Genomic DNA, 13,402 nt, shown 5'->3' on the forward strand with positions numbered 1-13,402 from the left:
TTTTAAAAGCTTGAAAGCGGTCCTTAGACCGAAATTTTTGGAAATCCCTGAATTAGACAGTATCATTTGATTGTGTAAGTTAAAATGTTTGTACACAATCTTACTTCATAGTGACAACGTGGAAAAATAATCGTAATTCTCATTTGCTATTCAAAATAGAAAAAGGGAGAAAATTAAGGTTTTCTTTCAAATAAGCTTATTTTAGCTTGATGTGTAGAATCACACAACTAGAAGACAAGAGAACAGTGAGACAAACTGTGAAAGGGTCTAGGTGGGCTACAAAGGCACTTGCTTCCATTTTCAGAAAACCACACTTGTCAATGTGTTTGGCTGTGCAAACTCACTCTTAAAAGTTTTGTTAAGTCTATTAACTTTCTGAATATAAAATCAGGCATAAAACAATAGAAGAACCTCTCAGTTTTGCTTCATGTGAGGAAAAAATAACCAAAGTACAAGATGGCATGAAGAAATCAATCAATCAGTAGATTGATAAATACACAAAGTGTAATTTTTTTTAACCACATAAAACTTACCAAGACTAAAGGGAAATAATAACATAATGGTAAGAAACTCTATTTCAGTATATGCAAAAATAAAAGATTTTGCTCCCCTAAGTAGTTATAGTTGATAGAGCAAAAATGGAAACAAAGCGGTGGAAGGCATGTTAAGAATGAAAATTATAATTACAGGCCTTTACATAATTATTAATTTATAAAGGCTTAGATGAGTGGAAAAAATACATTTACCTCAACAAGTTTCTGAATTTCATGGATACAAATATGTTGTTGGGTTGTTTTTTTAATAACATGTAAATTGTGCACTCAAGAACAACAATTTTATATATAGTAGTACTCAAATAAAAAAATCAAGCAAAATGCTTAATTTCTAAGGCTCTACTACTACAAATAGCATTCAAAATTACATTTTAATAAATTTCATTTCATATAACTTTGTAAGGAAATAAAATACTAATTCAACTTGAGTTAACTTTTTTTTTGGTTCAATGTTTGTCTGAAAAAATTATTATGCCGTCTGTTTGGAAGAGTATAATCAATCCATGGGCACGCAAGTATCAATTTTATCTTATGAGAATTTCTCCATGTTCCAGTTACCTCATTCCTTATTACATGCTGCAAAAAGCAGTAATAGTTTTTATAGCCAAATATCACTTTGTAAGATACCAGGTGGCTTTCAATATTTACCATATAAGTCATGCATGAAATTTAAACATTACAAAAAAATGACTTACCAGTTGACACTCCTGAAATATGCACATTTTCAGAATGTTCTGCAAGAGCACCATTTCCTAAAATTAAACATAATAATAAACTAATTTCTAAGATAAAATTTATAAAAGTTTTTCAGATTCCACCTTTAAAAGAAAAACAACTACATAGAGCTACTTTATAATATTCAGAAACTAAAGTCTTGTAATAACCTTCAAAACAATAAAATGAAGCCCTAAATTATAGTAGTAGCAGGGATAATAAAACATTTTGAAAATCACAACAATGCAGTGAAATATATATGAAGATCAAATACATAGACCTGATTAGTATCAGAAAAAAATTTGTTTCAAATGAGAATTCGGAACGATTATTAGAAAAGAGGGAATCTCATACTTTTTTTTTTTTAGAGGGAGAAAGAGTGCGTGTGTGAGCAGGGGGTGGGGCAGAGGGAGAGGGAGGGAGAGTGTCAAGTAGGCTCCTCACTTAGCACAGAGCCCGGGGCGGGGTTTGATCTCACAACCCTGAGATCATGACCTGAGCAGAAATCAAGAGTCAGATGCTTAACCAACTGAGCCACGAAGGCGCCCTGAGAATCACATACTTCTTAAAAACAGCATTCCACTAAGAGCGTGCTCAATCATTCCACAATGTGGCTACTGCTTAAGGGTTGTACATGTTGGTACTTAAAACAAATAATAATGTCTTGCATGTCTTCTAAGTCTTTCAACCTCTTCTCATCAACAACTCTAATAGTCTTAAGAGTAGGGACAGAATTATACTCTGTTTTTGTATCCGCCAATTTCCTATACCTCTTACCACAAAGTTGGGCACATGGAAGCATGAAAATAACTGAAATAAGTTACTAAGGGTCACCTCAAACTTCCATTTGAAGTGCTGAGGATATTTACTCCTTCAATTAATGTGAACAATGTCCCTTCAGGTATTCTTTCTTTTTTTGTACAAACCGCTCATCTTTACTTGTAAAGTTGTCTCCCTCCAATCATGAGGTAGGTTTGGCATTACAACAGCTCAGGAATCCAGCTGGCAGAGAAAGAATTCTTGCAGTGGGGCGGGCGGGGGGGGGGCGGGGGGGGGAAGCTAGGTGGGAGAAGCTTAGAGGGCTATGGCAGGATTCTCTTTGATGGTTGAAAGAGTAGAGACAATAGCAAGCATAGTAAGTAACTGTCTTCTACAGCCATCACACTTCCATGATTGCTTGATTACTGTACAGCACCCTTCTCCCCAATGCACTAGGCTCTAGGAAGGCAGAATCTGTGTTTATTTGGCTCAGCCTTGCATGCACAATTCCTAGAACAGAGCAGGTGCTCGAAGAGCTAATGAATGAATAAATGAGGGAGGTCATGATGATGACGTCATCATGCCAATTAAGCACCTGACACAGTGCGTGGCACATAGCACTGAACAGGTATTCACTTTTTTAACTGTGTAAAATATGTTATTACCAAAGAAGAAAATAATAGCCATAAAACAACCTTTTAGTTCAACCACAGCGATAGCCTTCAAAATGAAAATAAATGTTTCCCTCCATTAAAAATGATAGTGGAAATGGTGACATAGGTGTGTAAGCTGTATTTAGTCCATAAATAAACCTGATTATTGTTATTTAAGTATTGTGCATTAATACTACAGAAGCCACGATTTATTTTTCCCAACAACGTTAAATGCTACAGACAAAGAATTGAAACTAGAAACCCCCACCTATTTGCTTAACACATACAACTTATAAAAACTGGTAGCATAAATAAAATGATGTAAAAACTGATTCAATAAAACAACTAACAAGATTTGCCACAGGGCAGTATAAACTGCCAAAAGTTTTGCTACTCAACAAGCAGATCAGCAGTACTGGTATCATCAGGACGCCATGCCAGATTATTGAATCAGAACGTACATTTTAATGAGATGCTTCCCCTACTCCCAGAGATTTGTATGCACATTAACATTTGAGTAACATTGGCTTACACCTTCTACTTGTATATTAGATACAACCACAAATTACGGCTTGTAATCTGTGACACTAAGATTTCCAACATCCTTAAGGTAGCATATTAAATTATCTTCATGAATGTTTTAATATTAAATACATTTCATATATTGATTTTTTTTTAAATTCAGTAGATAGACTAAGGATAGGCAGAAGGAAAAGAGTAACATAATGTAGTATTTAAGACTAAACTCTGGACTGGATTGCCAGGATTCTAATACCAGCTCCCCCACTTAACTTGTTATGCAATTTAGGTCAAGTTCCCTAACCTCTTTGTGGCTTAATTTCATCTCTAAAATGGAGACTATCTATCTTATAGTGCTTAGTAAAATTCTCTAAAATAAAAAAAAAAGAATTTAATCTAAATCTCCATCAGCATGCAAATGAATAAACTAATATAGTCTTATAATAAAATATTCAATAAACTGAATTAATTCTATATGTACTAACTTGGAAAGATTTGCACATTAAGTTACATGTTTCAGAGTAACATTAAAATATGATCTGATTAGGAATAAGATCTAATTTTAACTTTAAAATGCTGTATGCATAGTTAAATGCATATTTTTATATAAGCACATGACATATATATATAACTTGCATATATATATATAAGAGCCTAAGGGTATATGCAAATTGTGGAAGAAAACCTATGGAACTGGAATTAGAGAGGAAGACCTGGTTTCTACACTTCAGCATTGACTGAATTTGTTACAACAGGTGTGGACTTCTTCAAAAATTTTATTAACATTACCAAAAAAAAAAAAAAAAATAGTTGAGAAGATAGTTCATTTCCCACCATTCTTTCCCCCCCATCATTCTAAATAAACAGTAGTCTGATATAGTGTGAAACAGTATAAAATATTGTAATTTCATAAATGTAATGTTAAGTATTTTAAAAACTGATAAACAATACCTAAAAACATAAAACATGATACTGCTAGTTTCCCATACATTTACTCCACCTTAAAAAAATCCCATTTAGAAGTTAAAAAATCAATAATTTCTGTTAACATCAAACAACTATCCCCTTTCTTATAATAAGCACCACATGAAGTTAAGTGAATTACTTTAATTTATGTATACTACCATTCTAAAAAGTATTTTTACAAAGATGACAGTTATATAACACAATTATTCAATATTATAAGAAGACTGCTCCCCCAGATCAAATTACATTCTCCCTAACGCCCCTTTTCCAGCCCCCAAGAGAAAAAAACCCCACACATATGAGGATGTACACATACCATCTCCTTACTACAACTATAGTGTTCAAATGCAGCCATGCTAGATATTCTCGCAGCAGTCCCCTTTGGAGTAACATGTACTGGAAAAACACAGTCTGATAAAACATTACTTCTATAACTATACATTAGTAGCTAATTAATTAATGGATCAGCAAATTAATTAGAACTTCTAAAAAAACAGTTTTCAAGTAAGAAACAGTTTTATTATCACCTAAATCAGGAAATAATGTATTATGACTTAAATTTTTTTAGTCCCACTAACCAAATACAAAGGTGATCTCCCCCATTTAATATTTTTCTTTCCAAAATGCAAGATGGTTTTCAGTTTTTGACTGCAATCAAATGAGAGAGAAAGAATCTTCTAAAAGAGATACTGTTTTAGAAAAGAGCCACATAGGATGGTGAGTTTGAGCACTGGGACCAGACTCCCTGGAATCATCTCTTACTCTACTATTTATTTACTCATGAACCTTAATTAAACTATTTCTCCTAAGATATGGTTTACTCACCTGAATAATCAGGATGTCATCATTAAGAGAATGCCTAAATTTATGGTCTGCATCCCTATTACTTTGTAACATTCTCTGTATTTATTCTTTTTCTTTAAGAACTGAAGTTCTTAAATAGTTAATAAATACAACTAATATTTGATAAATATGTGCCAGCCAAAACCTAAGTGCTTTACAAGGCTTCCCTCAGCTCATCCTTATAACAACAGTTCATTTTAGAGACAAGAAAACCAAAACTTCTAGCAATTTAATAATTTTTTTCAAAAAGTTAGTAATTGGATGAATTGAAAATTCAAATCCACAGACACTAAGAAGTCTGTGCTCCTTGTTTTTTAAAAAGAATTCAGAATTAATATATTTCTTGTTTACAAAAGAAATAGTACTTACTTTTCAGAATTAAAGCCCACCTGCCACAGCGATTACAGTTTGTAAGTGGGAAAGTCATTGGTTTAAAAGTTAACGAGCAGCATTTACAAGTAACTTATGTACTCAGCATCCTACAATCTCATTTTCTATGTGCTGTGAGAACAGTTATCAAACATAAATACATATCTACACACAAAAGCAAACATCATTCTTATTTTGCTATTATACTAAAGGGAAAAGTCCAAAATCCTAATAGGGCTTACCAGACTCTCCATACACCAGTTCTTCCTAACGACTTCAAAAGCTTCATCTCTCGTGATCCACCTTTCTACTCTATTTCTTCTTTCCAGAAACACTGGATTTCTCTTACAAGTGTGTCAGCTGTCTTTCTTGTCTTTAGACTTTCCTTTAATATTATTTCTTTAGAGAGGTATCTCCTGATTTCCCCATACTAGGTTAGATTGTTCTGTTATAGGCTCCTATAGTATCCAATACTGTAGCTTTTTGAAAATTTATCACACTTGTGTTATCTGTGTAATGTCTGTATTTCCCACCAGATCTTAATGTTGGCAGCAGGGTTTGGCGGGGTGGTGTGATGTGGTCATGGGACATAGCTTGGGTTTGTTTTGCTGACAAGTGACTAGCACAGAACATAACACATAATAGGAGATACTTAGTCCATATCTGCTCAAATAAGTGAATGGTAGTTCGGTACATAAGTAATAGGCATAGTCCAACCAAAGAGTTTACAATCTATTGAGAAAATAATGAAAAATACATGAAATAGAAACAAACATACAAAAACAAAGTAAAATTAGCAAGCTTATTATTCAGATGGGGAGCCCTAGAGACTTTTCTACTAAAAATAGGAATGGAAGACAGGGGTACCCACTATAGTTATTACTATTAGCTAATGCAATTAGACCAATTATAAACATAAGAATTGGAAAAAAGGAGGTAAAACCACATCTATCTGCAGATGATATAATTGTATATCTATTTGGAAAACCGAAAACAGTCAACAGAATACTTTAAGCAATACGAAAAATTAGTAAAGTCGCAGGATATAAAATATGGCATACAGAAGTCAAAAGCCTTTGTAAATACAAACAAGAGTCAGTCAGAAGATACTCATTTTAGTAGCAAAAAGTGATATTTAAAAACTCTCACACAGAACTCCTGCTGTTGTTCCTGACAGAGTAATTGGTAATGGATCAGTAATTCTGCTATGAACTTAAAAAGTTGGAAAAAAACATGTGAAAAAAATTCAGACACTGGACAACAGGCAGTATAAGACTATGGTTTCTGAGAAAAGGGAAGCAAATTAAGATGAGCCCTACTATTGCACTAGCTTTCTCCTGGAGATTTTCTGAACGCTGGTACATTTCAGGAGAATCTAAGTTCATTGTTCTCGTATCCAGACCAAATTTTTCTAAATTGTGCAAAGGGTATAAGACAACTTGTTGGACCCTTATAGAAGTTAATAAGCATTTGTCTCCAACATTTCTACTAGCTTGATTATCAGTCAGAAAAGGAAATAGTTTCTCTAACCTTGTTCTTACCAAATCCATATAACTTACAGATTTATTTCTTCTCCTATATGTTCTTCTATATTCTCCTATATTGTATTCTCTATTTATAATCTTCCCTAGGGCACTATCAGTAGTTGCTGGTTTATGAAATTCTCATCCTTCTCGCTCCCTGGTTTGGAAAATCACTCCTGTTTCCTGTTTCCACTCTTGTTTCCACTCTTCTGACCTTTCTTTCCTTCTCTCATTCCTTGGAATTATTTTAGTATCTAAATCAGAACTCTTCAAGTTGTTTAGAATGCCTCAGTGAACTCCCATAATCTTTGCACCTGTGTCCTTCAAGAAGATTTTCAAAAATGGCTACTCTCATCCTTTTGGTTTGAAGGGCTTCTTATGTTGATAGAGGAGACGTAAACATTACCAGTATTAATATCTGCCCAAGCAATAGCTCTATATACCTTTCTGTTAATTCTTTATCCTACAAATAAATGTTTCAAAGACCATTTTATTTTTCTTGGTATTTTTGCTCAATCCTGAGTTTTCTCTATATTAGTAATATTTATAATCTATTGTTGGTTAAATATCCTTTCTGTCTTGGGAATATGTTCATTAGTCTGAAGTCATTGAGCAACCACTTAATTTCTTTAGATTTCTTCACCATTCATTCTTTTTGGGATTGTTTGGAATTTTAATAACCAGAAATTATTTTTGAGATCTTAATACCCTCCCTAGACTATCTTTCTTTCCAGATTTTCATGTTGTGAAGTCATATTAATATTTTTCTAAATTACTTTTGAATCTTTAGGTGTTAAAGCTCTGATTGTTCCCAATCTTTTTTTTTTTTAAAGTAAACTCTACTGCTAATGTGGGACTCAAATTCATGACTCCAAGATCAAGAGTCACATGTTCTACCAACTGAGCCAGCCAGGCACCCCTCTTTCTTTTTTTAATTAAAAAAAAAAAAAGGCCATTACAACATAGTTACTTCTTTTGGTCTGGTCAAAGTAAAATAGTACACTATTTTAAACTGAACTATGTGAATTCGTATGTTAACCCCAACCTCAATGTGACAAGGGGAATAATTATAGTTAAAAGAAGTCATAAAGTGGGGACCTAATCTAATAAGACTAATTTCCTTAAGAGATATAAGGAATCTCTCTCTCCATCTGTGCAGATAAGAGGTCATGTGAGGACATGATGAAAAAGACACTGAAAGCCAGGAAGAGAAATCTCATCGGAAACCAACACTGATGGCACCTTGATCTTAGACTTCTAGCCTCTAGAACTGTGAGAAAATAAATTCGTGTTGTTTAAGCCCCCCAGTCTGGGCTGTTTTGTTATGGTAGCCCAAGCAGACTAATACACATACTTTTCCCAAATGTTTGCTAGACCAAGATACCTTCAAAGTGTATGAAAAATTCAGTACATTCTTCTCCAGAGAGGCTCTGTAGTGTCTTAACAAATACCTATAATGAGATGTTTCGTGGAAAAAAAGGTTAAGAAACTCCTGGGAGACTGGGATATTTTCCTGCTTTCTTTAATTACTTGTATTTTGAAAGTATTATTTCAATCTTTTTAATTGCAGCCATTCTTTATGGATTTAATAGTCTTATACGAACTGGCCCGAACCTACCTGCCCCTTAAAATAAGAGTAATAATCAGGGGCACCTGGGTGGCTCAGTTGGTTAAGCGACTGCCTTCGGCTCAGGTCATGATCCTGGAGTCTCGGGATCGAGTCCCGCATCGGACTCCCTGCTCAGCAGGGAGTCTGCTTCTCCCTCTGACCCTCCCCCCTCTCATGTGCTCTCTCTCTGTCTCATTCTCTCTCTCAAATAAATAAATAAAATCTTTAAAAAAAAAAAAAAAAAAAAGAGTAATAATCATTTATAGCATTACTTTTTAGAAAAATGTATTTTCTAATTTTCAAACCACATTCTTAACAGACATTTGGGACTTTGATGTTTCTATATGTTTAGACTTCCTGTAGTATGTTAGTAAGGTTTTATGTTTGAAGCATCTTCAAATAAGGGTATAATAACAATGAACTATTAGACAAAGTACAAATACCAAACAAACACAAGTTCTCAGTATTCAGAGAATGAATCAATCCCTTAAAGAACATGCAAGATAGTTATGAATCCTACTGTGGAGAATCTCAGTGACACTGTTCATAACAAATGGAAATAATTTTCTTTATTCTAAAATAGCTTGAACCACTGATGTAGGACCTCACAAAATATACTAGAAAGGAACCCTAAAGACTATATTGAGTTCAAAGGCTCCTACCTGTGACTCCTGTGGTTCATAAGAGTCAATATGAAAATTTGAAGGGATTCAGAACTCCAGGAAAAAAGATTATACACCTATACTTCATATACTATAAAATTCACTGTTTTAAAGTGGTTTTTAGTATGTTCAAAAGTTGTGCAACCATTACCATTATCACACGCCTGACTGTTCTCCTTACCCCAAAAAAGAAGCTTATATCTATTAGCAGTTACTCCTCTTTCTGTCCTCCTCTAGCCCCTAACAACAACTAGTTTCTGGCTCTATCTCTATGGGTTTGCTTATTATGGACACTTAATATAAATGGGGTCATACAATATGTGATCTTATGTGTCTGGCTTCTTTCATTTAACGTTTTCATGGTTCATCCATATTGTACCATGTATCAATACTGCACTCCATTTTATGGTCAAGTAGTATTCCACTGTAGGGATAAACCATATTTTGCTTATCTACTCATCAGCTGACAAACATTTGGGTTGTTTCCACTTTTTGTGAATAATGCAGCTATAAATATTTGTGTACAAGTTTTTGTGGGGACATATGTTTTCAGTTCTCAAGTATATACACAGAATGGAATTGCTTGGTCTTTTGGTAACCCTACATTTACCTTTATGAGGAAATGCCAAATTGTTTTCCAAATGGCTGTACATTCCCACCAGCAATGTGTAAGAGTTCCAGTATCTTTATATATTCACCAGCACTTGTTATAGTCTTTTTATCTTAGGTATCCTTATGGGAATGACATGGTATCACTGTGGTTTTGATTTGCATTTCCTTAATTTAGAGTAATGATGCTGAAGTTCTTTTCGTGTGTTTACTGTTTTTGTATATTCTTTGGAGAAATGTCTATTTCATAATTGACTGGATTTGTCTTTTGTTTTTGTTGAGTTGTAAGAATTCTTTATATATTGTGCATATTAACTTCCTATCAGATATATGATTTGCAAATATTTTCTCCCATTCTGTAGACTTTCCCCTTTCTTGATAGTGTCCTTTGAAGTACAGTGTTTTGTTTTTTTTATTTGAACCAGTCCAATTCACCTATTTCTAATTTTGTTGCTTGTGCCTTGCTGTCATAGCTAAGCATCCATTTTCTAATCCAAGGTCACAAAGATTTACTCCTATGTTTTGTTCTAAGAGTTTTATAGTTTAAGCACTTATATTTGATCTTTGGTCCATTTGGAGTTAAGTGTTGTATGCAGTTGAGGAAGGGGTCAAATTCCACTCTTTTGCATATGGTTAACCAGTTGTCTCATCACAATTTGATGAAAAGACTACTCTTTTCCCCTACTGAATTACCCTGGCACTCTTGCTGAAAATCAACTGACTATAAATGTAAGCTTTTATATCTGGACTCTCAATTCTATTTCACCGATGTCTATTCCTATACCAAGTATCATGCTGTCTTCATCAGGAAACTTTGCAGTAAGTTTTGAAATCAGGAAACATGATTCCTCCAAATTTGTTCTTCATTAAGATTGTTTTTGTTATTCTGGATTCCTTGAATTTCTATATGAATTTTAGGATCAGCGTCAATTCCTTCAAAGAGAATTGAGATTTTGATAGGGATTGTGTTAAATCTATAGATGAACTTGGGGAGTATTAATGCTAATTCTTAACAAATATTATGTCAAATACATAAATATGGGATGTTTTTCCATTTTAATCTTTAATTTCTAGCCACAATATTTTGTAGTTTCAGAGTTTAAGATTTGCACTGTTAAATTTATTAAATATTTTATTATTTTTCATGCTATTTTTTTAAGATTTTATTTTTAAGTAATCTCTACACCTAACATGGGGCTCGAACTCAAATCCTGAGATCAAGAGTTGCATGCTCTACCAACTGAGGTAGCCAGGCGCCTCTCATTCTATTGTTAATGGAATTATTTTTTTTTTAAAGATTTTATTTATTTGACAGAGAGAGACACAGCGAGAGAGGGAACACAAGCAGGGGGAGTGGGGAGAGGGAGAAGCAGGCTTCCCGCGGAGCAGGGAGCCCGATGCAGGGCTCGATCCCAGGAGCCTGGGACCATGACCTGAGCTGAAGGCAGACGCTTAATGACTGAGCCACCCAGGCGCCCCCAGAATTATTTTCTTAACTTGATTTTCAGTTGTTCATTGTTAGTATATAGTAATACATTTTTTTCCTTGTATCCTGCAACCTTGCTGAACTTGTTTATTAGCTCTAATAGGCTTTTTGTGAAATCCTTAGAACTTTTTTATGTACAAGTATATCAAATCTATAAACTAAGATAGTTTTAATTCTCTTCTTCCAATTAAGATGCCTTTTTTCCTTGCCTAACTGCCCTGCCTAGAACCTCTAATACAATGCTGATTAAAGAAGTGAGAGTGGACACCCTTGTCTTGCTCTTGGTCATAGAGAGAAAGCTCTCAGTCTTTCACCATTAAGTATGTTAGCTGTGTATTTTTCATAGATGCCCTTTATTAAGCTGAGGAAGTTTCCTTCTATTCCTAGCTTATTGAGTGCTTTTATTATGAAATGGTGTTGGCTATTGTCAAATGTCTTCCTTTGTCTATTGAGATTTCCCTGTGGTTTTTGTGCCTTATTCCATCAATATGGTGTATTACACTGATTGATTTTCCTGTGTTGAACCTCACATTCCTGGGAAGGATTCCATCTGGTCATAGTTTATAATCCTACTTACATATTGCTGGATTTGGTTTGCTAGTATTTGGTAGAGGACTTCTGCATCTATATAAATAAGGGAAATTAGTAGTTTTCTTTCTCTCATATTTGGGTAATACTGGCCTCATAGAATGAGTTGGGATGAATCTATACACATGTGCACACACACTGGGTGCTACTATGTATTTCATCCTCATTTAAGGAAACACCAATATATTGTTTTTGCCTCTAACTTTTTCTTGGTTTATTAAATTTCATAGCTTATTACTCAACAGTCGGTAATTAGCTTGTTGATTACATTATAACATTTCTGAAAAGTGACTAGTGGCCTGCTTTACTCAGTGTACCAGGCACAGTACCCAAACAGATAAATCCACATGGTAAGCTTAGTACAACAGAAAAGTGAAACAGACAAATAAAGGTAGTTCTTTCTTTCTTGTTTCTCAACAGGCAAAATCTTCTGCAGTGCAGGAACCTGTGACTGGGGTTGCAAAGGAATACTAAGAGAGAAACATGCTGGAAACCTCTGATGTCAACTCTATTTTTAATAGCTGATGGAACTGAAGTACAGAGAGAAAGGAAAGGCAGTTATCTTTTTTTAAAAATTGGCTTTGTTGAGGTTTAATTTACATGCAAAAAGTTCATTAATTCCAAGTATACGGTTTGATGAGTTCTAACAAATGCACAGTTCTGCAGCCACCACTACAATCAAGACACACATTTCCATCACCCAAACAAGCTCTCTGGGCCCCTTTGCAGTCAACTCCCTTTCCACACTCCTAAAGTCAGACAACTACTGATCATAGACAGTCAACATTTATAAAGCCTCATGCACTGTACTAAACTTGTGAGGTATTATTATTTTTTTTGTGAGGTATTATTTTAATCTTCTTTCTAAGAATAGATACTGTTATCCCCACATTATAGATGAGGAAACTGACTCAGATTAAGTAAAATGTGCAAGATTCTTTAGCTAGTTAAGTGGGAGGGATACGCTCAAATCAAGATCTACCTAAGTACAACATTGAAAATTGAGTTTTCACTTAAGAACAATAAGTATCTTGGCTTCCCTTGAAAACATGTATTCATGCATGCAACCCCCATGAGCTCATCTCTTTTAGGAGAAAGACACATTTTTTTCTTAAGTGACCAAGTGCCCCATGACTTTCTATTGTCATTCTGACACTGATACCCCACCCTCTTAGTTCATTTGTGTTACTTTCTTGGTCTTTGTTAGAATTTGAATTTGTGACCTCTGGTGTATTTTGTGAGTCCAAGTTACAGGTAGAAAAATGTATGGAAGGATACAAAATTAACTGTTACCACTGTTACCCTGCCCCCTTACCCCCATCTCCAAGACAGAAAGGAGGACAGAAATGATGATTAGCTTTTGTTCCTGATACATTACTTTGTTTGACTTATTACAGTATATATTACTCTTGCAAGTTAATTCACGTGGATTGAGTATTAAGTACTGGAATACTACCTTCTAACAAAAATTAACACAACATAAAACTACATAGCTACTCAGTTTCAAGTTTTTCTTTATAACGTTATAATTAAGAAATGATAAAGTAA

General features: G+C 34.3%; 1 protein-coding gene across 2 annotated transcripts in view; it reads right to left on the reverse strand.

The window, feature by feature from the left end:
• Window positions 1-13,402, reverse strand: part of LRP12 (LDL receptor related protein 12) — a 74,243-nt gene that overhangs the window by 41,648 nt on the left and 19,193 nt on the right. The window contains exon 2 of one of the 2 annotated variants that reach the window (XM_032415599.1): window positions 1,250-1,306. The exons of the other annotated variant lie outside the window; for it this stretch is intronic. Coding sequence (XP_032271490.1) covers window positions 1,250-1,306 — 57 coding nt within the window. The remainder of the gene's footprint in view (window positions 1-1,249; window positions 1,307-13,402) is intronic. 2 annotated transcript variants of the gene reach the window in all.

The sequence above is a fragment of the Phoca vitulina genome, unplaced genomic scaffold, assembly GCF_004348235.1.
Source record: "Phoca vitulina isolate PV1807 unplaced genomic scaffold, GSC_HSeal_1.0 scaffold18, whole genome shotgun sequence".
Lineage (NCBI taxonomy): Eukaryota > Metazoa > Chordata > Mammalia > Carnivora > Phocidae > Phoca > Phoca vitulina.